The sequence below is a fragment of the Aquila chrysaetos genome, chromosome 12 (genome assembly GCF_900496995.4).
Source record: "Aquila chrysaetos chrysaetos chromosome 12, bAquChr1.4, whole genome shotgun sequence".
NCBI lineage: Eukaryota > Metazoa > Chordata > Aves > Accipitriformes > Accipitridae > Aquila > Aquila chrysaetos.
Window position 1 is genome coordinate 5,247,769 of NC_044015.1, and position 26,624 is coordinate 5,274,392.

Here is a 26,624-nt window from a genome sequence, read left to right on the forward strand (position 1 = left end):
TGCAAGCGTGGCGGCTGGCGGTTCCCCCTTGGCACGCCTCGGACCGCCACCACAACCGGCACTGCGCTGCCAGCCCCCCATCCTTGCCGAATCGGGGTGGGGGCCGTTCTCACCCCTGGGACATCCATCCCCGATGACAGGAGATGACTTTGGTCACCGACCCCGTTTAAATGCAGGCAATTCTTTCTGCTTTAAAAAAAAAACAATAAAAGGCAAATGGCCCGAAGGTCCAGGTGACAGCTGGCCCAGGACCCCGCTGCAGGAGGGGGTCAGGCAAAGTGAAAACGAAAGCAGCCTGCCTGACCAACAGTTTTAAAGCCGACCAGGCAGGGCAGGAGCAGCAGGCCTTTGCCAGGGAGAGCGCCCGCTCCAGGGCAGGCAGCAGCCCAGCTCCTCCTCGATCCGTCCGTCGGATGCCGGTGGGGACTCGATGAGATGAAATAAGCCCCTGCCTGCACCCACAGCAGCCGCATGCTTCTGCACCTGCCTGAATCAGTTGAACTGGGGGCAAAGCGCCCGCTCTCCACCGCGGCGTGACCCGGAACGGGGAAGCGGTGTCGGGTTGTGGAGAACCCCGGCTCCCCCAAACCCGGCTCCTTTCTCCCCAGCTGGCATTTTCAAAAGCCACCGAACAAACGAGCGGCCCTCGTGGGGCAAGCAGCTCCCCGGGACACCAGGGAAAGATCCCGCCGGCCGGCAGCCTCCCTCGCCCCCGGTGAACCAGGCAGACACACGGACACGTTACACAAGGTGCCGGGGCTGGCCGGTCGGCACCTTTGATACAAAGCTCCCGCCGAGCGGCTTCTAAGTGCCGTCACCCAGCTGCAAAGTTAAACCGGGAGAGTAAACGGTCGGAAAGATGTAAAGATCTGGATATAAACTATGGACTTTACATCACAACACCCGCTGCGCTGCCGGGGACCGGCCGAGGCTGCTGGTGGGCAGGAGTGTGGGCAGCGTGGGCAGGCGTCGCCGGCCGCGGGCCTCGCAGTGCTCCCCGGGTCGCCCCATGCTGCTGGGCCCGGCCTGGGGGCGCTGGGGCTGCCCCGGCCCCCCCAGCTCGGGCCTGCCCTGTGGTGGGGGACCCGACGCCCCCCGTGCTGGGGTGCCCGCGGCTCCCCGACGGAGCGGTGGGGTCAGGCCGCGGCCCCCTCCAGCCCCACGCGTGGGGCTGCCCCGGGTGAAGCTACCCCACGGCGGGGCACCGAGGACGGCGTCCGGCTGCGAGGCGGCGGCTGCTGCCGGGCGGGGGCTGCCGGGGTGTCGCCGGCCCCGCGGCGGGACCCCCACGCCGGGGGGGGGCCCACGGCCCTGCCCGCCCGACCCCGGCGGGGGCCCCGTCGGCGAAGGGAGGGGGGGAGGGCTGCGGGCGGCGACGTGAACCAGCGGCCGCCCCCGGCCTCCGCCGCGCCCCGCCCCTTGCGCTCGGTGGGCGGGGACGGGGACCAGGCGCACCCTGGTTGGCCTCGCCGCCTGCCACTCGGAGCGGCGGGGCCCTCCCGTTGGACAGCGCCCCGCGGCCTTATCAGTCCATCTCCCGGAGCTCCCGCGTCGTCACGGCCCTCCCGCCCCGCCCCTCGGCGCTGCGTCCTCCCGTCCCCCTCCGCCAGGAAACATAGTTCCCCATTCGGGGGGGGGGGGGCCTCCGCCCCGCCCCCCCCCCCCCCCGCGCCGCCGCCGGGGCCCGTCCCGCCGTAACAGGTGCCGCCCCACTCCCCCCCCTAACCCCCCGGTAGCAGCACTTTCCCCATCACCTGCTGCCTGTGCGGGAGGCGGAAGGATACCCGGAGAGGGGAGGGAAGGGGGGGCGGTGGCGTCCCGCCGCGCTGGGCGGGGGGGCGGAGCTTGAGGACGGGAGGCGGGGGGTGTGTGCGGGGGGTGTGTGCTGGGGCAGGGGAGGGGGGGGGGGGCGGTGAGGGCCGCCGCGTCTCGCCCCGCCGCCGCCGCCGCCGCGGGGGGACCATGCGGAGACAGCGGGGCCGGCGGGCGCAGCAACAGCAGCGGGAGGCGGAGCGGCCGCGGCGGCGGCAGCAGCAGCAGCAGCAGCAGCAGCAGCGTTAGGGGGCTCCGGGCCGTGAAGGTGGGGGGGGGGGTGGTGGGGGGGGGGGGTGGGGGGTTGTGTGTGGGGGGGGGGGGGCGGGGGCGCGGGGCGGGCCGGGGCGCACGCGCCGCCCGGTGCGGGGCGATCGCGCCGCTTCGCTACATTGTATCCGCCGGCGGCGCGAGAACAATAGGCGCCGCCGCCGCCCCGCCCGCCCGCCCGCCCGCCCGCCGGCCCCTGGGCGCCGCGGCCGCCGCCCGCCTCGCCCGCCGCTCTCCGCACCCGCGGGACCTTCATGCGCTTCCCCCCCTCTCCCCCGCGCACGCACGGGGGGTGCGCGCCTGCCCCGGAACAGGTAAAAAAAAAAATAAAAATTATTTTAATAAACCGAAATATAATAAAATATCAGACGCGCTCACCCGGTTGCTGGAGGTCCCGGTGTAGCGCTCCGTGAGCGGAGCTGCTGCGGGACTCGGGGCGCCGGACCCCCCCCCCCCCCCCCCCCCCCGCTTCCCTTCCCTTCCCCTCCGCCGGGGGCTGCCCCGGGCCGGCAGCGGCGGGACGGGACGGGGCTCGGCTCTATTGTCCCCGGTGCTGCCGGCAAAGTTTGCCGGGGCCGAGGGATAGGAGGAGGGGGGGGGGGGGGGTGGTCCCCGGTCCTGCTGCGAACTTCAGCCGGGCACGACCTCCCCCCCCACCAGCCTTCCCCCTTCGCCCCCCCCCCCCCCCCGGGGGGTTCCCTGTCCCCCTTCCCGGGTGGGGGCGCACGGCTCCGGCTCGGGGCCCTGCAAAAGTTGGGGGACCCGAAGTGTGTGTGTGTGTGTGTGTAGGAATCGCTTCGGCTTCCCACCCCCGTGGCGTGGGGGTTGGGGGGGGGGCAGCCCGCTTCCACCCGCGGCAGGGAGGGGACCCGTGGGGGCCCGCTCCGGCCTCCTCCCTCCGCTCCGGGCGGGGGCGGCCTGCAGTGACGCCCCCCCCCCCTCCCCACAGCACGGGGGACACGGGTGTGTGTGCGTGTGTGGGGGCAGTGACCCACTTCACCCCCCTCCCTGCACTGTGTGTGTGTTGGGGCGGGGGGGGGTGTCCCGCTTCCCCCCCCCCCACCTCCTCCTCCTCCTCCCAGCGGGAGCCCGGGCCTGGCGGGGGCTGAGCGAGGCCCGGCCCGCGCCTGTCCCGGAGCAGCCGGGCTGCACAGGCCGCGCCGGGGCTTGAGGGAGCCGGAGCCTTTTGTCCGAGGGGAGAAAGGTGCCGGCACCGCCGGAGGAAACCCGAGCGGGACGGGGAAAAGGCGGGGGGGGGGCGGTGGTGGTGGGAGAGAGGCGGACATCTGCTGCGCGTTAGCCCGGCATCGGCGGGGCCCCCGCGCCCCCCGTCCGGCCCTTGTTCCTGCCGGGTCAAGTTTTTACTCGGCCTTTGTGCTGCCGGGGCGGATAAAGGCCTTCCCGGGCCGGGGCAGGGCGCTGGCTTCCCGGGGGCTGGAGTTAAAAATAGGAAGGTGTGTGTGTGGGGGGGGAAGAATAAAAATAATAGCCCGGAATGAATTTGGGGTGGTGAGTGCGTATTGTTCAAGTTGTCCGTGATCTTGGCGAAGGCTGCAGGTCGCCTTGGGGGATGTGGGGTTTTGGGGGGGGGGGGGGGGGGAGCTGCTGAAGGGATGCATCTCCCCCCCCACCACCGCCACTTTTCCCCAGCAGCGACCGGGGTCGCGGGGGTTTCTCTGGGGTCTAACGGGGACGAGATCGTCTCCCTGAGCCCGCCGGGGCGGGCAAGGCAGTGGGGCAGTAGGTTGGTAAAGTTGCTTTAAAAATACTGACCAGATGCATTGATGACACTTAAAGAAAAGGCTTTTTAAAGACAAGAAAAAGGAAAAAAAAAAAAAAAATCCCCTGGCTGTTTTTTTATAGTGGCGAAGGGTTTTTACGTGCTGGGCTGATTTCAGCGTTTTTTGTAAAACTTCATTGAAATGTGGTGGCTGAGCCGGCACAGCCTACAAACGCCTTGGATCACATGGAGTTTTCTTCTTTTTTTTTTTTTTTAACCTTATGATTAATGAGTTAAATTTATTGGCCAGCTGCCCCTTGTAACCATGAATGAGTTCCTAAAAAAAAAAAGCCCCCAAAATGGAATCTTTTATCTCATCCCAGGCCTCTCTGCCTCCCTCCCAAAGAAATATTTTTCTATCATAGTGAGCTAGCCAAAAAGATCAATCTCCCTTTAAACAAATAATCTGTAAAATTAGGAAGAATAATATTTACCTATCTTGCAAGGTTGCCTGGAGGGCTTTATTTTTGCAAAACCCTCCGAAAACAAAAATTCTTTTTCCAGTCCCTTTTGGGAGCGGAGAGGTTCAGTTCTCACCGGGTATGGCCTGGCTGGGCATCCCCAAATTCAGCCCCTGAAAAAGCAGCTGCAGGTGCTCGGCAACCCGAAGGAAAGGGGCGTAAGATCAGACCTCTTTTTTTTCTTTTTTTTTTTTTTTTTCTTTTTTTAAACAAAACTAGGCAAGGACAAGAGAGCCTCCTGCGGGGAGCGAGTGTGGGGGAAGGAGAGGGGGCGAGCCGAGCCAGACAAGCGCCTGAGTGATAACTTGCCTGAACCCTTTGATAAATGAGTTGACTCTTTTTTTTTTTTTTTTCTTTTTTTTTTTCCCCCTTCATTCGCCACACGCCAGGAACAGAATTGGCCTGAACTAGTGGAATTGGCAGCAAAAAACTAACATACAAGTGTGTCTGGTCAATAGAGCGCTTGTTCCTGCCTCTGGGTGCTATGTGAGGACTCCGACTGTGCTCTCAGCGGAGGACTTGGATGCTGGAGACACGCAAAGGATTTTTCTTTTCTCACCCCTTTCTCTCTCGGTCTGTCTTTTTAAAATATTCATCAATGGGGTGGGTAGTTTGCTCTAGTCATTAAAATATCTCTTTCCCCTCCCCCTCGCTTTCTCTAGGACTGCCACTGTTGAGTCTGTGGGAGTATGAATCAGCAGCAGCAGAGAATGGCTGCAGTTGGGACAGACAAAGAGCTCAGTGACCTGCTGGACTTCAGTATGGTAAGCGAGCGCGGCCGGGGGGCTTTAAAGGCCCCGGGGCTTTGCTTGTGTGCAGTGTTTTGGAGCTGCAGAAGGGAGGAAATGTGAGCCTGTAAATTGGACATGATGGGTTTCAGATGTGCCGTGTTTGTGTGCATGCACATGTGCTGCAACTTGTTTATTTTCAAGTTAAAGCAAAGCCTCTGCCCCTCCTCTCCCCTCTTCCCCTCAAACGTATATTGTTTCCTTGCAGGGAGCACAGAGAGGTGGGTTGGGGTTTTTTTGGATGGGAAATTTTGGGGAAACGTAACGGAGTTGTGTGTTCTCTGTTTAAACGCTCACCGCGAAATGGGCTGGGTGACTGTTTCTGAAGCCATGCAAAGATGTAACTTCAGTAGCTGAATAATCAGGCTTTTTTCCTCTCCCCAGATCCAGACTATTAAACTTTTGCTCCCACAGGTTATTTTGTCACAGTTTGAAATGTGTCCAAGCTCTCCAGTGCATTATTTTTGCAGGAGTTGGACACTTGTGTTCCCCACGCTCTGCTCTTTTGTATCCTGGAAACCTGCATTTGGGAGCTGTTTATTTTCAAAGAAACAGGACCTAAGAGTTCCCCCAGAAGGGTGTGCACAGCTCGGAGGGAGGAGAAGTCCCCTCTAGTTGTAGCAGAGTGAGGGTTAGTCACCGGCACGTCCGTCTGTGCTGCCGTCCAGGGTCGGCAATCTGCCACACAGCGTACGCTGTGCGCTTGCTGCACAGGTGCTGGCTGTCATTGGCAGGTGACTTGTGGAGGGGAGAGCTTGTGTTCAAAAGAAAATAACTTTCTGTTGGGTTCCTCTGTTGTGTGCTGCACCCTCATGGCATTTGGAGCGTGCGTCTTGCTTTTTAGATAAGCAAACGTGCTGCGAAGATAGAAAAAACAGCCCCATAAGAGGAATAACCACGAGTGTTGCTGCTGTGGCTCTGGGCTGTCCTGGGTCACCCAGCCCACGGTCCCGCTGATTTTCCTGCCCCTTGGAGAACAAGGGAGTAAAGGGGGGGAAAAGTGGCGGCAGAACTAGGGGTACCTGCTGTCCTGGTACCTCTTAACGCCTGTGAGAGGTGCTGAGGCTGGGCTGCTTTTCTGCACCTGAGCACCGAGGGTATAGCAATGGGAAATAAACCTTTTTGTACAGCTGGGACTTGTACCTGTCCCGGCAGGGCTCTGTGCTTGGGGGGGGGTGTCGGTGGTGGGGTCTCTCGGTCCGCCGAAGAGCAGTCCTGCTGCAGAAGGAGGGGCTCAGTTCTCCCAGTTTCATGCTTGTGTTGGGAGGCTGGTTCCGTGAAATTACCAGCGATGTATTTTTACAGTAGTATGTTTTCCAGTTGGTAGGGGGACTGCAGCGATGGTATGCGTTTAAAAACAGGAATATGCTCAGGGCTTGCTGGGGAGCGGTGCGTGGTTGTTTGTCCCTCTCTCATCTCAGAGGTCCTGCGGGTTGGCAGGAGCCCTGGAGCTTTCCATCTCCTGCACTGGAGAGTGCCAGGTTTTGAACTGCTCCCTGGCCAGGGCTGCAGTGGCTCCCGCTTTGCTTTTTCTCCCCCTTAGAAAAAAATCAAATCCCACTCACCATTTAGAGCTTTAAAAAAACCCTAAGACCTTATTTTCAAATTTAACGAACCATCCTCATTTGCATGCTCAGAGCTGTATTCCCTGGAGGGGTCCTGACCTGTTCCCTCTGTACACGAATGTTTCTGTCCTTGGAGATTAATCTACACCTAACGGCTGATTTTGGGTTCAATTCCAATGCTCTTACGCTGGCGTAAACCTGGGAACGACCAGAACTTGTTCTGTGTTCGTGTAAGACTCATGCGTTCAGCAGTGGAACCGGGGGTGGCTGCTTGCAGGATCAGGGCCTGCAAATGTCATTTGCCAGCAAATGATTCGAAGACGTTCCCTCCAGGATAAGTTGGCCGATGGGCTCCGACGCAGTCTGGATTTGAGCCAGATCTGTTTCACAAACCCTCATCTCTGCACACGCACACCCTTCTCCTGAGTTTGCATAAAGGGAATATTAACATCTCTCCTGAAGGATGAGTAGCTAAAATGGCAAGCTTCCTAGCTAGTAGACGGTCTTCACCCTGGCATCGCAAGCTTGTTGGGTACAGTGTGGGTCCGTCAAAGACGCTGCTCCGTGGGTTGCTCTCCCTGTGTTGTTGGGATGCAGGCTTTTTGACCACAAAGCTTGCTCTTTCAAGTATATTTGTATTTTTCTTTGAATAAGCAGGAGTAGAGCATTGGTTTGCTAATCCTCTCCAGGAGAGTAGATGGGAGGGAAGACTAGAGAGAGAGATTCAGAGCAGCTTGGAAGCATTTGCTTCACATCAGTATTTCGGTTCCTTTTTCCTAGGGAAAATATCTTCAACCCCAGTAGTCTGTGGTCCAGCTCTGCGCCGTGTTTTGCTGCGCAGTGAGTGGATTTTCAGGTCCGGCCCTAACGGTGTTGCATAGTCAGACGTGAGTTCGTGGGGTCAGTAAGTGGCAGGGTTGTGTGAGATGCTATAAATTGGGCTTACAGTTCTGAAAAGAAAGACTCGTGCCTTCTTGAATAAATAGGTACATTGGGTAGTTATTGAGCTGCAAAGCGCTTGCCCAAAGCTTTGTGCCAATGTAGTTTGCCAATAAGGGTGAAAATCAAAGGAATCTGTAACATGCATGTAAGTGAGCCAGAGCCAAACACCCAGCTATGTAGTCTGATCGCTGCTTTGGGGTGTGCACGGCAGCGTGCTTACCTCTACCTCTGAACAAATTGCCTTTTATAATTGCCCCAAAGTACAGGTAATTTGTAAGCTTTCTTTCACCACCGCTGCCTGGCAGTAGTCCAGGACGGGCTTGCAAATCTGGAGGAGAGCTTTCGAGAAAGCATCCTGCCTATAGATTCGAGTTGCCGGCTTAACCTATTTATTAGGCTTCGGTTTTGGTGCGTTATCCTTTGGCCCGTGGTTGCCAGGCTTTGCAGCTTGGCCTGACGGGCACAGGCTGCATACGGCAGGAGCTGCCCTCGGTCTGCGCCGTCGGGAGATGCTCGGCCACGAGGACTCGCCGTGGTTATCCCGGGCGGCATCTCAGCTGTGTCACGCTGCCGGTGTTGGTGTGTTGTGGGAAGGTGCGGGCAGGTATCCCGGCTCGGCTGGGGTGCTTGGAGGGCAGGGACACCCCATGGCACGGGGAAAGCCGGGATGGAACAGCCCGGGCAGGCACGCAGACGAGGTTGGGGGCCTGTCCATACCGCAGAGCGTGCCTGCCAAGCTAGATAGAGGCAGGCGGCTGCGTGCCAGCCTAGGTCTCTGGCAGAAGTGAAATGCTGTTAACAGCCATGATTATTAGCAGAGTATTAACCATATGCTGCGGGGATGCTAGTTGTCAGGGTGGGTTTCTAGCTCGATGAGACGTTGCAGGGTGGGCAGGGGCTTGAGCAGTCACATAGGACCTGCCGTCTGATTTCTCCGCGAGCAACTGCTCTCGTGGCGTGCCAGCCCTCGTGGCTCCAGCCGTCGAACTGGGGGTGAAAGCCAAACTGTTACCGGCAAGCAGGGCTCACGCAAGCTCCTTCTGCCCTCGCCGCTGCTGCTTCTGACGTGCTGGAGGATGCTGAAGCCGTGCCCTGCGCCCTGCTCCGGCCAAGGCGCAGCGCCTGTGTTTCCATGATAAAACTCTCGCTTTTGTTTAGAGTGAAGCAGTTGTAAAGTTTGACTTTACGCCACAGTGGACGTTTGGGGCTGTAGTCAGGAAGGTCTGTCTTAAATGAACACGTATAAAATATCCTGCTGGCAATGTTTATTGAGTCAAATTCCCTTTTCTCCCCAAATTAACAGCTGGATACTTTCCACGCTGCAAAATAGATTTCAGGTTTTGAGTTCAGGCCTGAGGTTGGTTCAGCCTGGAGTTCATAAGGTGGAAGAGCGGAGGAAGTGAAAACAGCTATTTAATTTGAAAACACTGATGCACTGGTAGAAGTACACAGTAAATGAAATGCTGCTTGATATTGGTACTTGTGTCTGGCAAATTCCCTTTCTTGCTTACGAAGTTCGCTGTTGCAAGTGTGGGGCCTCTTAGCTATAACCTGCCTGGTGGCAGGTGCGGGTGTTTGGATCTTCCCGTGCACTGGATTTGCATCTTTTAACCTGGGAGAACTGGAGGGAGGATAAATTCTTTGGGAGGGGTGGAAATTGAGCTGCGAGGGTACGCAGAAGTTGGTGTCAGCTGTCAGGGAGGCTGGAATCGGGCATGAGAAACCAAATACAGCGACTTAAGATGGGGGATTTTACATAACCGTTTAAATCTACATTATTCAAATCCAACAAAGGCCAAGTAATGACCCAATTACAGTTCCTCAGACGCTCATGCCTGGGTCCCTTCTTGATGCCTGGGTCCCTCTGGTACGTGCCAGCTCCGGTTCGTCTCCTCCCTCCCCCTCGTTTATTTTTAAAGCAGCATTTAAAAGCAGAAAGGAAATTCGCAGTGGGTGGGTGAACTTTGCCTGTGAGTGACATACGCCAGCGAAGGCAGCCGGCACTTCACGTATGACTTGCGCCAGGCTCCTCGAGGCAGCGTACCGGGTCGGCTTCAGCCCACACCACAGTGGAAAAACAAGCTGGCAGCAAGAAAAAAAAAAACCAAAACCAAAATGCTTCCTGGAGTTGGCAAGTGATAAGTGTGTTTGGAGCCTGTATTGAGGTGAGGGGTAACCCGGGGTTCCCCCTCGTCCGGCATCACCCTGCTTTAGCATCTCTGCTCGCCTTGGTGTGCAAAGGGGTCTGCGAGTCCTTCATCCCTTGGGGAGGGCGAGCAGGAAGGTGTTGCATCAGTCTCGAGATATCTCTCTCGAAGCAGGCAGAGCCGGGTAAAGGGGAGAGGTGGGGAGGGCATCCCCCGGCGGGGCCGGGTGTGGGGGTGTGCTGGGGATTGCCAAGCGTGGCGGTGAGGGGGGGGGACCACCTCTTTTGCAGAAATAGAAAGCGCTCGTTGCACAATGGAACAAAGCTGTTCATTTTCTCCGCTTGTATTTGCTGCTCAAACCTTGGGTTTTTCAGCATCAGCAAGTATTAGGCAGAAATGCTTGTGAAAAAGAGCCAGCAGTGCTTTTTTTTTGGGGGGGGGGGGGGGGTTGGTTTGTTTGTTTGTTGCTTTTTGCTGCTGGGTACCATTATGTTCATGTTTCCCATCCCCCCCTGCTCGCACATGCAGAACTGCCTCTTGCCACTTGGAAAGGGGGTTTCTAACCACTTCACTTAATCTTCTTCCCTACCTTAAGAGGAGGGAGTGAGCACAGGCCGGGTGGGATCAGCCATATAAATTGCATTTTTAGTAATTTTGGAGATCTTTGCAGAAAACAACAGTGCCCTGCAAAGGCGGGGGGGGGGAGGGGGGCAGGAAAAACCTGTAGCCTTGCAGAGGAAGGTAGGCTGCGACTCTTTGGTGTCGTCAGGGTTTGTTTTTATTTTCTAGCCTGACTTCCTGAGGAAACAAGGCGTATTCGATGGCCGGGCTGCCGGCCCACCCCAAGTGACTCTGGAGCCCACTCGGGGTGGGCAGCAGCATCCTGGGGGGTTGCAGCAGGGGCCCCCCCAGCGGTGCACGTCCAGCGGCTCTCACTGCAAGGCTGCATGTAGGAGGGTGAAGGGAGAGTGGGCTTACGGCCGGGGGCAAAGCCGTAGGAAGGCAGGTGTCTGCAGGCTGGCTGCTGGCGGGAGTGGTTGTCCACACGCGGGCTGCGTATTTAAACACTGTTTACACCTTTATTTAAATACATATATATAACATATACATGATGTGTGTGTGTGTGTGCATACATATATATGATCCCAAATTTGTGTTCTTTTTTTGAATGGCAGTTGGTTTCTTAACTGCTCTCTTTGCATCTCTACCACATTTAACTGTTTTTTTTTTTTTTTTTTCTCCCCAGCATTTGTGAAAACAAAGCTGGGCAGACGGTTTTGTACAAAGGAATGTTTCTGACCACAGCCAGACATCAGCTATGTCAGGGCATGAAATGCTGCATTTCTGGAGGCTCTTGTGCCATTACATTGTTTAATCTTCAAAGCATTAAACTTTTGAGTTACTCAGACATTGCAAGGCTAAAAATAATAAAAATTCAAATGACTTGGTGGTGAAAGTATCTTGAGTAGTAAAAGGATATTAAAATGTTAATTCACTAAGCGTTTTCCCACCAGTTGTTTTATTGGCTGGAGCTCCATTTGTGTGGAGAAGAATTAGTTTTCTTTTCTGCTGCACGCAGGTGCATATAAATTTTTAAATAACAGCTTCTGAAACCCTCCCAACTTATATTAAAAATATTTATACAGGTTAGCTGACGAGGTATGCAGTATTTTTGAGGAAGCTCCCTGGCAGGAGAAGATTAGTTGTGACACTGAAGCTGCAGCAGCATAGCAAACGAGTAGCCAGAAGGACTGATACTGTAAAATACGTTAATCTTCCTAATTGTAAGTTAAATACCTTTGCCCTTGGCGCAGCTTCTCCCACCGGACCCCAGGGCCTTGTTAGGTCACAGTGCCGCTGGAGCCCCCTAAGCACCAGGGGTGGGAGCTGCTCCTCGAGGCTGGAGGGTTCTTCCCTCGGAGAGCTGGCGTGAGGCTTCCTGCGTCGAGGTCGAGCATCGCCGGAGCGTGTGGCTTAGTCATCTCTGCCCGTGCCAGCTGGAGCCCGCGGGCAGCCCGCGTCCTCCCCAGGCACTGCACATTGCCGGAGACAGGCCTGGGAGCGCGGGAGATGCTGGATGAGACCTGGACCACTGTGGGTGCTGGGGTGTTGAGGGATAAAATGAGGTTTGCCGGGTGCTGTTGTTTTCCTAGTAGCTTTTTATGAATGGAGTCGGCCTTTCTCCATGGCCCCATGGGCACCCTCTAGCCTGGTGAATAAGTTAGGGAAGAAACAGTTGGTTTTGACCACAGCAGTGATGCTTCTTGGATGGTTTTCAGTTGCACCTAAGGAACCAGACACGCTGTGTACACAGGAGAAGTTTATGCACGTAGGAATGTGTGTGTATATTAGCACACAGCTGCGCTGCTCTCCTGTCCCTCGTGCAGCTGATCTATGTAGCAGGGACACAAGGAGAGGAAAGTTTTTTACATCAATAAAGTGCTTCTCTTCCCCCTCTGCTCCCCCCCCGCCTGCCCAATCTGACCCCCTTTGCAGCAGCACAGTAAAACTAACATACTGAAATCTCTTTTCTCTTCCCTCCTCTCTCATCTTCTTGTTTTTCTAGATGTTTCCCCTGCCAGTGGCTAATGGAAAAAACAGACCCACGACCCTAGCGAGCACTCAGTTTGGAGGATCAGGTACTGTCATCTTAAATTTTTTTTTTTCTTAACACCGTAATGTTTCTTGCAATAAATTTGTGTTTGCTTCCAGAGACCCAAAAGGAGGGGTTTCTGTAGTTTTGTGTTATATATTTTTCTGGTGGTGGTCTGCTACTGTTTCTCCGGATGATTTTCTTGTTGCTCCACGTGTCTCCGGGTAGGCAAAGCTGCTCTTGCCGATCTGTGTCCAATTAAGAAGTCACTACCTGAGCTGAAGGTTGTTGTCTCGCCACTCCTATTGAAGCAGCCCGAGAGCAGACAGTCAATGCTCTTCGCTTAAGCTGCTTAGACAAACGCGTGTCTGCAAACGTACACCTTGGAAGACTTTTGCTGTACGTCACCGAGAAGACACGGTGGTGGTGGTTAATTCCTGGGGCTCAGCTGCCCAAAGGGAGACTCTGGTGCAGCGTGGGCGTCTGCTCCATTCAGCCTCTCCGGCAGCTCCCTGCTGTTGGGTGGGATCTCAGCATTCCCAAAGGGACCTTTGCAAAACCCTCCTGGCCTGATGCCTCCAGGCAGCACGGCCGCCCCGGGGAGGTGGGCAGCAAGGGTGGCTGGAGCCGTTTCACCAGCCTCCGAGCTGGACCCCGCTGCGGTTTTGGGGTGCTGTCAAGCAGAGCCTCGCCTGTCCTACCTTGCCGCGGTGCCCCCGAAGCCAGCAGCTGGCTTCGCTCCCCAGAAGTGCTGAGCGGCTGCATCTCTGCCGGCCGGGATGCCAAGGAGAGGCCAGGGGTGCCAACATCAAAGGGCTTTGGGAGCAGGGCGTCTGCGGGGAGGAGCGGGCTGGCGATCCGTCTGCGATAGGAGACTCTCTGAAGGGTGCGTAGCTTTAGATGTCTGATTGGGAAACATGGCGCTGGTTAATTTGAGGCTGAAGTGGAGAATTTCTCGTCCGGGCGGACGGCGCGGTGCCGTGCCAGGCTTTTGATGCCTGGGGAAGCCGCTCTGTGCAGGGCTCGCTGCGGCCCCTGGCACGCAGGAAGTTCGGTTAATTTGCCCTTCTTGCTGAAACACGCTGACGCTTTGTGGATGGTTAAAATTTGACCTTCTGTACCCTGGGCCGACTCGAGCTGTCCAGGGAAACTCCTGGCCACGTGGAATGGCTGTACCCCGACACCAGGAGGCATCCTGGAGAACGGGGTGGGATTTCTGGATAGCAGCTTTGATGCCACAGCGTGCTGTGGGGCAGCTCTTGGGGAAACCTGCAGAAGCGGGACGGGAGGGGTGTACTCTGCCCTGCCCTGCTTGGGCAGGGAAATTTGATGCTTTCAGATCGGGCTGTTTAGCTGCATGTCAAGATGGTTTTGAGCAAACATTTTTACAGGGAGGGAAGCTGTTGAGTGGGTGCTGGAGGAAATTCGAGGGGAGAAAACTCTCGGGTTAACCCAGATGGAAGCTGATCTCTCCAGTGAGTGTTCGTGTGTGTGACTTCTGCTGTTAAAATAATCCACAAAAGACGCGCTACACGCTAGTGAGAGAATAGTAATGGAGCAGCTCGCATTAATTCGTTTCCTGCTCGGAGGCTGGCTTGGCTGCTGGGTTTATAGTGCTGGCCAGCGAGGAGAGGCTGCGAGCAGGGCTCTGCGGTACAGCCGGCGCAGCAACTGGACCCCCCTCCGCTTGGCTGTGCAGCAGCCGAAACGACACAAAATCTTTTATTCCCCCCCCCCCCTTCTTTTCTTTCGGGTGAGTGAAAGGTAATGGTGACACCACCCTTCCTCTGGGCTGCTGCTTTTTGTGTCTGGCTGTGAGCAGTTCATAAAAACAGAGGACTGGTGTTATACAACTGCACTGAAGGCAGTTGCACAATCGCTGCTGTCCCTGTCTCAGGGCTCTGTGGCAGCTCTTTTGTCCTGCCCTGGGCATCCTGGGTTTGAAATGCAGCTCGGGGCTTGGTTTAGGGGAAGCCTTTTGCTCCGGCAGCAGAGTTGTCCCTTGGCCAGTCATCCTTGGCCTCACCTTTGGAGAGCAGGGGACGTTTCATTTGCGCGTCGGCTTTGTGACTTTGGTGTGGTCCTGAATGTTTGACGATTGATTTTTGCTGGTGGGGTGAATAACTGCAGTAAGACATTACGGAGATGTGCCATGCAGAGGGGTGCACTGCGTCTATTGGAAGAATCCAAGGTGTCTCAACTAGGTCCTAGATAGTGGCGAGTGGTTGTTTTCGTAGTTTGTTGATGTTGGTTTAGCTTAATTCACTAATTGACAGCAAGGTACAATCAGATACTAGTTCATCCCCAAAGGCATAGCCAGCCATCCGGCTCAAAATTTGATTTGAAGTGGAATCATCACCAAACCTGATGTGGTCAGAAGGTGAAGAGCAGATGGTCCTTGGATTTAGGGACCTGGACTTGCTGAGGGAGCAGAGCGCCTTGCAGCCACGTTGTAATCTGGACCTGAAGATTAGCTCCCTAAATCTTCTTGCCTTGTAGGAAGACCTAGGCTTCATCTTTAATGTGCCTTGTGTTTTTCAAACACTCCCGTTTAATCAGTATCCCGTACCCTTGATAAAGATAGCGCAGCATTTCCCCTCCGCTGCTGTCCCTCTGCCTGGAAGGGAGAAGCAAACGCTGATTCGCTTAAGTCTTAGCTTGCCAGTGTGCACCATAGTGCCAGTATCTCATTGTATGGGGTTATTGTAGTAACCGCAAGATAATAAACTGATGCTGTCTTATGTGCCAGAAAAATTGGTGTTTCATGCTTCTGCCCACCCTTGGACATGTGAATTTATGGCCTCCCACTTTTCATCTCTCTCCTCCTTGGGGAAATCCTGGGGCAATATGTGGCTTTTATTTTTTTCCCCTTGGAGGAGCTATTAACTCAAGGCTCTTTCCTCCCCAGAGGAAGTTAGGAGTGAGGGGAGCAAGGCAGTGACTGATGACTCCTGGCCAAAATGCCCTACTTGCTTCCAAAGTCCAGCTGGTAAATGAGGTAGTGCATTCATTTGAAACAGTGCTACTAGAAATCACAGTGATAACATTGCCCCAAATTCAAATCCTTTCCAAATCCCAATTAATAATTGCCCCGGCCAAGCTGCTGGCGCTCGTGCAGGTGGCCCCTTCTTGAGGGCAAACCCATTTCCCTCTCTCAGGCCAGGAAAATTCAAAGTGTTATTGCAAGCCCTCCAGCTTTGAGATCCCTTTGCTTTTATATTTGTCTCCTGGTTTTATTTTAAGCTCTGCCACTGTTTCCCTCATTTCTGTCCTTAAATGCACCAGGGAGGAACTGGTTTAGCTACCCTGCCGCATGGACAATTCAGCACCTCCGCTTTGCATTTTCTTGGCAAGGCGAAACCCAACAATTGCCACTAGGATGGAGCTTACGTCATGCAGACTGTGTCTGCAGCATTTATAGCACATATAGGTCACCGCGGGGAAGTTGGTCTTCCTGGGGCTTTGAGCTGCAACTAGTGTTTTCCAGCGTAAGCCGTGTCATTTGCTGCTGGTATTTTATTTTAGCCGGGACGCTCAGTGTATGCCTATTGTCCTGGCCCTAGAAGGCTGTGGTTTCATCGTCCTCTTGCCAAACTGTTTGTTTATTCTTTGCAATAGCAAAACATTTAAAACCGTGTCCTCTGTCCCCCCCCCCCATGTCATAGTTCATAAATGACTAATCTGATCAGAAACGAGCTCCCTCCCAGTGCGCTTAATTAAACTGTGCCTCTAGCAGGAAACCACTCGTGCTAAATTTCACATGGAAATAACCATTTTTAATTGACATTAAGACAGGAGTGGCGGGAGGCAAAGAAGTTTCATTGTCTCTTCCCAGCCCGGGCCGTGGTGTTGCCGCCGCAGCATGGGGCCGCGCCGGGGCTGTTGCCTCGTGGCTACTGGGTTTTCGGCAGGGTCAGTGCGTGCCAGCTGCGCCTTTGCTTCAGCAAATGAGTTGCGGCTCTGTGGAGCAGGGAAATAAAACTGAGCAAATGGTTGTGCAAGGTAACGCATCTCCCGGAGCAGCTCATGAGCAGCGCTTTGCATGCGTGGTTAATACGGAGAGTGTGCAGCCATCTCCCCTTCACGTCAGAAATGGTGTGCGATGCCAGGTTTGTGTCCTATTGAAACAGGAGCCCAGGCGGTCTCCTGCTGACAGATGATTCTGCTCACAACAAATAAAAGCTCTGCTAAAAAAACAGCTTTTTTTTTTTTTTTTTTTTTTCCCCTGTCCCTTTTGAGTAAGTAAATTCACCATTAAATGTCTTTTCCTTCTTGCTTTGTGCTGAAGGGAGCTCCTTTGCTTGGGTTCTCTTAGGTGTGTTTGGAAGGGAGAGTCCCCTCCTGGTCTGTGCTGTGATTTCCACCCCCAAAATTTGTTCGGTGCTTTTTTGCTAGTGAGATGGTGAGATGAGGCTCATTGTTGAGGGAATTGCTTTGATCGGGGCAAGTTCATAAAATACATTTGAAGCTGGCTAACCGGGGAGTTTTTCAAAGAGTTACAAGCTGGTGCATGCAACAAATTTTAAGTTATAGTCTACTGAACAAAGTAAATGCATTCTCCCTGGAGGTAGGTGAGTCTGTATCCCCTTTGAAAGCCTGCTTTAAACAACGTTCAAACTTGGATACCTGTGGCAACAGCACTGAAAGTAATAAATTCTATGAAAGATGAGGTTGTCTCTTTAATTGGTGCTATGGGTGAGCTGTTTGAAGATTTAATTATTTTGTGTGTGCACGCAGCCCTGTATTAGGAAGCTCCGAGGTGGGGAGGGTAGGGTCTGGCGCACCGGCTGGGAGCGCAGTGCCTGCCCCGGCAGCTCTGCAAACGCAGGAGCGGTGCTGGGCCCCGCTTCGCTTGCGGAGCGGCCGGCTGGGTAGTGTGCAGTAAAAACACCTAAGTTAGAGAGTTGCGAAGAGCGAAGCGCGGCGTTTCTGTTGCCGTGCTGTCAGCAATTGAGTTTCAGGCTGCAGAAACGCATTTGCAACTATTTACCATAGTGAGGAAAGCAGGAGCTTTTATTAGTAAGGATGTATCACGTTTTCCTACTAACTGCCTCTAGTTCCCACATGTTTTGCTTATGCTGAAGTGGGAGTGATGGGCTTTGCTTGCTATTTTGATAGATGATGAAAGGCAGACATGAGGTGCGCAATATGTGACTTGATATTTAAAACTGGCACTTTCCATTAAAGTACGTACTTCAGGCTGCTTGTTTATGTTGCGGTTGTGTGTGTGCCCATACAGCAGGCTTGCAAAACTGTCACTAAACACAAAGCCACCACAACAAAAAAGTCAAAGCAGGAAAATTTACTTGCCTGCCTATTGGCGTGACTGTTTCTTTCAAAGTAAAAACTACTTTTTAGCCGTTATCAAAGGGGAGAAAAAAGCCTTGCCATGGACAAGTCAAGCTTGCAAAGCTGTGAAGTCTTGTTAGCCTGGAAAGAGACAATCCCTGCAGCCCTCCGCTGCTCTCCGCACCCCTGGAGCATTTCCATTCCTGCTGCCGGCAGAGCCTGCTCCCGGGGTGTAGGAGGATGCTGCCGGCGTGCTGAGGGTATTGCAGGGAAACACCCAGGGTACTGCAGTCCCAACCTTTCCAGTAACAAAGCCTGGAGGACTTTCAGTGAAGTTCGTCTCCCACGTGCTAGTCAGGTGCGTTAAACAGCTTTCTGCTTTGTTTTTGTCTCTGCCTTTGGGAAGCTCCAGTTCTCCTTCTTCTCCCCTTTCTGCTCCCTGTTTTTCCTGTGGGGTGGGTTCCGTTAACCAGGATACAGAAAGCAGGATTTGGAAGAAAAGGCTTGGAGGGCCCGAGAGCTGGGGGCAGGGAGCGAGGGTCCGCAGGAAATAGCAAGCGTGGGGGAACAAATGGCAGGGGAAGATCTTCACGCCTGTCTCCCTTAATCCTGCGTCACACCCCAGTTGCATCTCTGATCCTCGTGTCCTGGGGTGTGTGTTCCTGCTCCCAGGGCTTCCCCACCTGGGCAGCTGTTTCTTCTGCGTCTTTCTTTGCAGTGAGGTTGATACAGGAAGGCCTTCCCCTCTCTTTCTCTCCCCCCTCCTGCCCCTTCAAATTTTTTTTTTTTCCTCAAATTTTCAGGCAAGGCTGAGAGCGAGGGTGTCCTGCCAAAGGCACAGCCGGTTTCTAACAGACGCACGCGCAAGGGGTGAGCCTGGGAAGAGCAGGAAAAGGGTGGCCATGCTGTTGGGGCAGTGGGGATGCTCTGACAGCAGCTCAGTGCTGCTTCAGCAGTTGGGGAGAGGCAAATATAACCCAGTGCCTGTATTGGTGTGTGTTTACCTTAAGGGGGTGAAATGGTGCACACTTTCAGGGGAGGGTATTTTTTGTTATTTTTTTTCTTCTCCCACCCTGGGGAGGAGTCCTCCTAGCTGGATTTGAAATTTTGAACTAGGAAAGAACACAGAGAATGTCAGGGGTGCCAGAGAGCCGAAGCTGTACTGAGATAAGTGACAGCTTTTGTTTAGAAACTGCAAATTTGACACAGACCTTGTTTAAGCACACAGTTTTAACTTTGCCAGAAGAGCTAAAGCAGTACAGCTATCTCCTGCCGGCAGAGCTTTTTTCTTCCCTAGATGAGGCAATTCAGTACTAGTGTAACTGTGCCTGCTCGAGGGGTTATGACGAGATGAGTGTATCTTATGTAAAAATCACGTGCCTTGCCTGGATTAAGGCTGATGTGAAGCTGGGCTGTGAGTGAACCTTCTGTGTTTCAAAAGAACATGTACAAGCTCAAGCACCTACTTTTCTTTTAATAAGAGGAGCTGGTTGCATATTAATTGCATGCCTAATGTCATTGCCTTGTTCCTACTGCTGTCTTCTTAATCGCAAGGGCCAGGGTCTCATTACAAATGATCTTCTGGAGGGCAGCATGCTTGGGGTTTGGCGCTGGGATGCAGTGGCTCTGCCTCAGCCCACCTCAAATCTTGCTCACACAGGACTGCCCGAGCGGCACGTGTTGGTGCGGGGCTGAGCCTTTGGCTCAGCATCCCAGCTCGAGGCCTTGCACGCTTCTTGTGCCCTTTCCAAAGGGGAGAGATGGCTTTGGAAGGGGCCCAGCAGGTCTGGCAAGCGTTTCTGCTGGACCTCGCTGCCGCTAATTTCAAATTCTGCATGCTCTGTAGGGTGCCCTACTCCAGCACGTGTCCCACGTGTGACCAGTTACTCTGCCTATTGCATCTCCATTGTTAATGTTTATGTGCAGTGAAACTCAAATTGGAAATTTTTTTTTAATTTTTTTTTTTTTTTTTTTTAGTTTGAGACAGCAAGTGGGTGTCTTAAGGGGCTGGATTTAATGCATAGTGCTATTTTGTTACTCTGCATGGCCTTGTCTCTAATCTGGCACTACATTCTCCAGTGTTAACATGGCTGAAGGATGCTATAAATGCATCTTCTTTGCTCACTAGTGCCCAAAACCACTGGTAAAGGTGATATTTCGATGCTTTTCTAACACAAGAGCGGACTCTAAACCCAACCGGGTAATGATGTTATTCACAAGTGACATTTTTACAAGTAGGAAGATGATGGTGATCTACCACTTTAGCTGGAAGAAGGAAATGTTAACACAAGCCTCCCTGTGGTCACCAGAGTGAAGTCGTGAGTATCTCTGTTTCTTGAACGCTTTAAGCAACGGACCCAAGAGCATGGAGTCCATGACCATCGACTAGGGGCAGGTGAAGCCCTCCGGAACCACCACGTCCCCTCATAGACAAGGCTGATGTGAGATGATTGTCTCAACTGGGCTGATCTGCCTCTTGGCAGCAACGCGGCACGATTAGCTACCTGCGGGAGTGGAGGTGATCTGCCTGCATCAGCTGGAAACCTGCCCCGGGAGCAGCGTGAGCCAGACTGTGCCTGAAAAACACACTGCACTCCTGGGAGCGGGTTTGGTACCTCTTCCCCGCAGTGCAGGGATCGCGGTGCAGGTAAAACCCCAGGTCGCTGATTACTGGCTGTTGTTTCTCTTTTGTCTTGGCGTTCGCTCCCCGGCAAGGCTCCTTGCTGCTTCTGCTCAGCCTGTTTTACCTGCTCCGGGCGCAGGAGCGGAGGGGTTCGTCTGCCCACGTGCTGGCGGCTGCCCAGCGCCCGCTCCGTCGCGTGAAGGGCTGCCGAGCGGTGGGCCAGTGGTGGATGTGTGGCCGATGCAGCTGTCTCAGTTATGCCAAAAAGTTTGCCCACATCTGCCTCTCGGATTCCCAGCCGCGTGGGTTGGGATTATCCTGCCCTCTCCCAGCGCCTCCAAATAGCTGAGAAATCCTGGGAGCACGGCAAGGGGGTGGCAGCCCGCGGGCTCCGAGGAGGAGCACCGGCTCGCCCGCCTGTCCCTGCGTGGCAAGGACGAGGGACCTGGGCAGCATCGGGACTGGGTGCCGGGGTTTCCCTGGCACATCCCCAGGCCACCAGCCCAGCTGGATACGTGCAGTTGCCTGAACCTGATCAACTTGGGAGGTGAGGATGGGCAGTGACCCGCTTGGTGTCATGCTTTCCAGCTAGCTGGGCAGTTTGGAGGGTGCAAAAAACCCTATGAGGATGTGCTGGCCTGAATGCAGGCACCTGTTGGTGACTGGTGCTGTTGGGGAAGGGATTGCATTTTAAGAAAGTGGGGCTTTTCCAGAGGGTGGTTGCAGACAGCCTGTCGTCAGTCAGTTGATGCCTGTGCCTCTGCTGGACCTCTGGGTGGAATCAAGCCGGCGCAGAGAGCGTCTCGCTGCACGCTTTAGAGGCCCTTCTGCCAAAAGGTTCCCAAATACTTTGCAAGTCTTGATTAGTGCATTAGCTTAAACAAATTGAGTTATATGTGCCACGGAGGGAAGAAAGGTACTGCGCTCCTTCAGTGTTGACTTAAAGTTTAATTAATTTTCTTGTCAAATGAGGCATGAAATACAGTGTGAAATATATTGTGGTGCTGAATCTGTAATTGTACGGGGGACTGGGAGCACAGCGAGCACTGAGGATAGGAGATCACCTGAGGCAAGCCGGGGCACAGAGCTCTCGTGGCACCGAAACGTGTGCATCTGGCAGCGGCGGTGCAGCCAGGCTTTCAGCCGGCAGCAGCGAGCCGATTCGGGGGGATGCGTGCCCCAGCAGCGCTCCCCGGGGTAGTTAGGACCGGGTCAACCTCCCCACCCAAAGTGGAAGAGGTGTCTGAAGACGCTGTCATGCTCGAGGGTTGTCACTGTTTTTTGCCAGAGGATCCAAACCCTGGAGCCGGACAGACGGACAAGATTCACGCTTGCGGCTTCCCGGGGTCTGTCCTCTCCTGGATGCAGCAGGAGCAGCCGCTGTGGCCTTTGTGTCTTTGCCATCTTGAAATGAGTTCGACCTGGGTTTCGGGTAGGATGGGGAGTTTTGCTGTCTGATTACAGAGATTCTGTGTTTGTCTGTCCCGGGTGGCCTTGCAGGATGGAAATACATATGAAGAAACATCAGAACAGGAAAAAGCTGAACTGTGAGTGAAGATTCCTTGATTCAGCTTTTGAGAATTTTTGTAGCGGATGTTTTGATGCTCTTCTTGCTGCCGTGATTAATGTTTCTGGAGGGAGGATGTCTTCACAGCGCCTTACTCCCCCACTAAAGGAGGGAAAGAGGCAGTCCAGGACATCTGCCCCCTTTTTTTTTTTATCTTGAATATTTCAGTTAACTCTCCAGGTAGCCCAGCTCCAAAGCCAGCAGGGAGAAAAAATTTAAAAATACTGTCCATCTGCCTGTTAACCCTGAGAAGCACATCCCTACCTCCAAAGTGACCTAAGGCACTGTCTCCCTCTAAATTTAGCTGGAGATTGAGTCATCAGCAAGAGGGAGGTGAAGTAATGTGACATAAGCTTTTTCTAGCAGGGGAGTTTTCATGGTTAGACAGGGACCGAAAATAAATAAATGGGCTTCGTTTCAGAGCATGTGGGGATGAGGCTGGGAGGAAGGGCAGCCTCCAGCACCCCGGTATGTGTGTGGGGGTGGGTTTTTTCATACCGAGCGGGGCAAAGGACAGTCATCTACAAAACCTTGGCCCATCCTAAATGGGAAGACCCTTCCAGGAAAGTGGGTAACGCTCCTCATGTCCTGTCTGCAGAGTGCTGGGGACTGCCAGCAAGCCATGGGGTCTCCTTTGGCAGCAGCACTCATCTCTCCTGGGAACCAGTGGGCAGCAGGTTTGGTGGTGACTGCCTGGAGCTCACTGGCCACCACTCGAGGCAGAGCTGTTTCTCTCTTTCTCAAAGAATTTTGAAGCTGCTTCTGCCCATCCTTCATCCCTGACCCCTGGGGATGAGGAATTGGTGAGGTTCTTCCTCCTCCAAAAGCCCTCCTGGGTCTCCGTCATGGTGCTCTTTGGTCGCAGATGTGGTGGCATCCAGGAGTGCCCCAGGGGACAACCCGTCGTGGTCTTGACCTGGAAGAAGACCCAGCCAAACTCCTGCAGGACAAGCCTTGGAGGACACTGGTGTTGCCCATCACCTCTCTTACCTTTCTGCCTTGTCCTGCACAACCGGGGGGACAGGTGGCTTGGCTGTGACAAGTGACGAGACCCGTCCTTGTGGTGGTGAGTGTGTGACCACTGCTTGGAGAGCGGGGAGGTCCTGGGCCCCTTCTGCTTTCTGGGAACTTTTTTTTCTTTTTTTTCCCCCCCTCCTTTAAAGTGAGGTGGTCTCTTTTCCAAAGGCTTCTTAATGCCCCGTTAACATTGTTATACAAAACAGCAGTATGCCATTTAATTAGGAAAAATACGTACTAACCTCTACCATATGTTGCTCTTCTCCTCGTATTTGCATTTGAAAGTCCAGCTGAATTTCAATGTGAAACTGGATTTTATCCAAATGATGAATGGCCCGAGAGGCTGTGGGAAGGTGGATGTGCCTCCCTCTCGCATGTGGTTGGGTTGGTTTTTTTTTTTCCTTTTTAAAGAAAAAATTTTAAAGCAAGGTTCCTTTATTTCTTGTACCATGGTTCAGACTGTTCACACCTTTCCTCTAAAACCTTAAGTGAACTTGTCTGGTTGGGTGGTCATTCCTGTGTCCTCCAAAGTACAGAGGCTCCAGTCCCCCGAAGGAGAGGGATTAGATTTACTCTTAAGCAACACGTTTTCAGTGGCAGCTCCGCTCATGGCCGAGGAGATGAGCCTGCTGCCGAGCCCCTCCACGCCTCTGGGTTTCAGCCGCGGCTGCTCTGTCCTCGTAGGATTGTAATCTCCTTTGCTGACTTAAAAAAAAACATCGGTATCAACAGGCGCCTTTTCTTTCAAAAGGCAAGTCAACGGCCCGGCCGTGCAGGCTTCGAGTCGCCTTTGCCTCCGCGGCAGGAGCGTGGTGAGGGTTATTCACTCTGTTTTTCCCAGCCTGCCATCGGCTGGGGTTCATCCATATATGCCTCAGCTTGTCTCCTGGCATGCAGGACTTTGCCAAAAGTGCACCAGCCACAGCTTCCTAGCTGGGGGCTGAAGCTTTTGGGCTTTTTATTTTTAGTTTGTTGAAGTGGTGGCAGCTCCAAGCCCCTTTCCAGACGGGGCCATGGTTTCTCCGTGGCCGTTGCTTCTCCGGCAGCGTTCCCCAGCCACCATAAAACAGGAGTGGTGGCATCTCGCTGCTGCTCGGACTGCTGGAAGAAGAGCTGTTTTAGGAGCCGTGTGGTGGCTGGGTCCAGGGCAGCGCATCCCCACAGTCTCTTAGAGCTGCCTAGATTTTCTGCTTGCTGGAGGCTGGATTTTTCTCCTCATCTGAGGTACGTTTAAACTTAGTTAAGCTCTGTAACAAGCTCAGCATTATGTTGCCAAGCTGGGTGTGCTCACGCAGCTCTTAGTGACCTTTTACCTCACCTACCTGGCAAAAAAAGCCCTTAAAAATCACTTCATATCCTGATTATTTCACATCCTCTGCCTCTGCGAATCTGTCTTCGGAGGATCGCTTGGGTGCCAGGCTGGTTGTGGTGCTTGTAGCGGGAGCTGGTTGCCACAGGTTTCTGACTTTTGTTCTCTTTTCTCTCGGCCCCTTGGAGATCAGTTCAATCTTTAAGACAGTTTTTGTTGGGTTTTTTTGTTGTGTTAATGCAGCTGAACTAATATGATTACATTTCCAGATTTGGGTAATGGAATAACAAGTCAGGAAGCTCTTTTTTTTTTTCCTTTTTTTTTTTTAAAAAAAAAAAAAAAGGGAGAATTTATGTCACTTCCAAATTATCCAAGTCTCCAGTTAGGAAGATCTTTCCCTTTCTCAGTTACTCTTGGCACAAGGGCTCCTTGCTACTATGGCCATGCGTGTGGCATCCTACTCCTGATGTAAGGGCTGCTGAGCTTCGTGCTCCATGCCGTGGTTGGCCACGGACCCGAAGCAACCGCGAGGTTGTCCTGGGTGCCCAAAAAGATGGGTCTTCTTCATGAAAGCAGCCAGGCCAAAGCAGCCATGTACATCCCTCAGTGCTGTGTTCAGGGGAGAGACCCTTGCATGCATGCCCTTCCCTGGGGCAATTTCACCAGCATCTCGAGGTGCATTGGCTTTGTTCATCTCTGTGCTCACTCTCAGATTTCAGAGGAGCAATCTGGAAAACAGCTCAGCCAAACCGTCTCGCAATGGTAACTTCCTTTCTAAAAAGAGAAGGATGTTGCGGAGTTAGTGGCTTCCCATTATTTTCCCCAATTTGAGCGCTTTCTTGCCATCGGTCCCCTAGCGTCAGGCTGTGCGGTCTGCTTTGGTTTGGAGAGAGCCTCGCCGCTGCAAAAGCACACCGTGGCGCAGGGCGCCCGTGTCTTGGAGCCGTGCGGGCTTTAGCTTCCCGAAGCACCGAGCTGCTCCTCCCCAGCCGGGACAGAGGTACCGGCCAGCGGAGCCCCCGCACCGGCACAGCCCCGTCGAGTGGGAGCGGGGCTGCGGCGTTTGCCCTTCTTTGGGTATGCTGTAAGAAGGTAGTGAGTCACTTTCCATCGAGCCGATAGTTACCCTGCTCCTGCCTTGTATTTGTGTTGTGTAGCCAGCAGGATTATTTATAACTTAGCCAGCATCCCGAGTCTATTGTTTCAGCAAAGAGCAGGAATGACTAGATGACTTCCTGAGATTTTTTTTTACCACCCCCTCATTTTTTATTTTTTTTAAAATCTGCTTTTCCTTCCAAGTATTATATTCGCCAGTTGGATGCTTTCCCCCCACATCTTCCCCTCCTGATTGTGCATTTGTGCTGCTGACAATCCCACTACCGGTGTTGCTTTAACTCTTAAAAACTCTCCCAGGAAAAGCCAGGGTCTGTGCCCTGGGAGGTCCAGGTCGCCTTTGAATGGCACGAGCTGCTCTCACCAGGCATGGAGCCAGCCTCGCAGGTGCTGAGGACCAAGACACGAGGCTCTGGCAGTGCCGTAAATGGGAGGGCGAGTGCCTGTGCACTTGCAGGAGTTACCTTGTGCCGTGGACTCCTTAGGATGCTGTGCAACCCAGGTGCAGGATTAGTCTGGTCCAGGCCACCATCACAGGATTGCACATTTGCGCTCCGGTTCAGCCTTTTTGTCGCTGCCCCTCTGAGGGTGTTAATTGGGGCAATCCAAAGGTCTCACCTGAGCCTGGGGCTGCACGGGGCGAAAGCCATTTCCATGCTGGCAGAAGCAGCGTATCCAGCCCTGGGGATGTGGCAGTGGTGGGCATGGAAGAAGCGGGTCCTGAGCTGCTGTCCTGGCACGTGCGGCCGCTCGCCCGGTGGCAGTGGTCCCGTCTGGGCAGTGTTCGCCCTAAATCCTGGAGCTCTCCTGGTTCTTGTCCTCCTCCTCTTTGTCCATCTGCCTGCAGTTAATTCATTGTTGATATTGCAAGACCCAGCAGTCCACATGGTTTTAATTAAGCCTTTTCCTGGAAATCAGTGGGTAGTAAAGGTGTGCAAAATGGAGAGAAGGGACAAGGTGGGTGGTTTGGTGAACTCGGCCGATCTAAACCTTTGGGAGGGACCAGGTTGAGCTTCCTTGGGGAGCACCACCCAGGGCCCCGACGGCTGCTGTCCGCAGCTCCTCCTTGCCCAAACAGCACAGGTCTACTTTGGATTTTCTTGCTTGAAATTGGGGCATAAGACTCCTGCTTTGGGCTTGGCTTGGTCAAATTCTTCTGGCCGAGTGGGATGCTCTGAGGTGGTGCCCAACCCGGCTGCATTTCCTTCATTAGCTGCTTCTCGCCCGTGATGTAACGAGCAGCCTCTGAGGTTAGAGCGGCTGCAGCCACGACCTGCAAAAGCGTCCCGAGGGCAAAACAGCTGAAGAGGAAGAAGTCTTTGCTGCCTTGTGGTCAGCAGAGATCCTG

The 26,624-nt window shown here is 53.9% G+C and overlaps 1 protein-coding gene across 31 annotated transcripts in view; it reads left to right on the forward strand.

The window, feature by feature from the left end:
• Positions 1-1,972: 1,972 nt before the first annotated feature.
• Positions 1,973-26,624, forward strand: part of TCF3 (transcription factor 3) — an 82,168-nt gene continuing 57,516 nt past the window's right edge. For 6 of the 31 annotated variants that reach the window (XM_030032024.2, XM_030032027.2, XM_030032028.2 and 3 more), the window contains exons 1-3: positions 2,265-2,396; positions 4,986-5,087; positions 12,332-12,404. In XM_030032024.2, the coding sequence (XP_029887884.1) occupies positions 5,013-5,087; positions 12,332-12,404 (148 nt within the window). In that variant the 5' untranslated portion in view covers positions 2,265-2,396; positions 4,986-5,012. Of the gene's footprint in view, positions 2,081-2,256; positions 2,397-3,228; positions 3,287-4,636; positions 4,897-4,985; positions 5,088-12,331; positions 12,405-26,624 lie in introns of those variants that run through there. The other 25 variants (XM_030032032.2, XM_030032033.2, XM_030032034.2 and 22 more) reach the window with 12 other exon arrangements.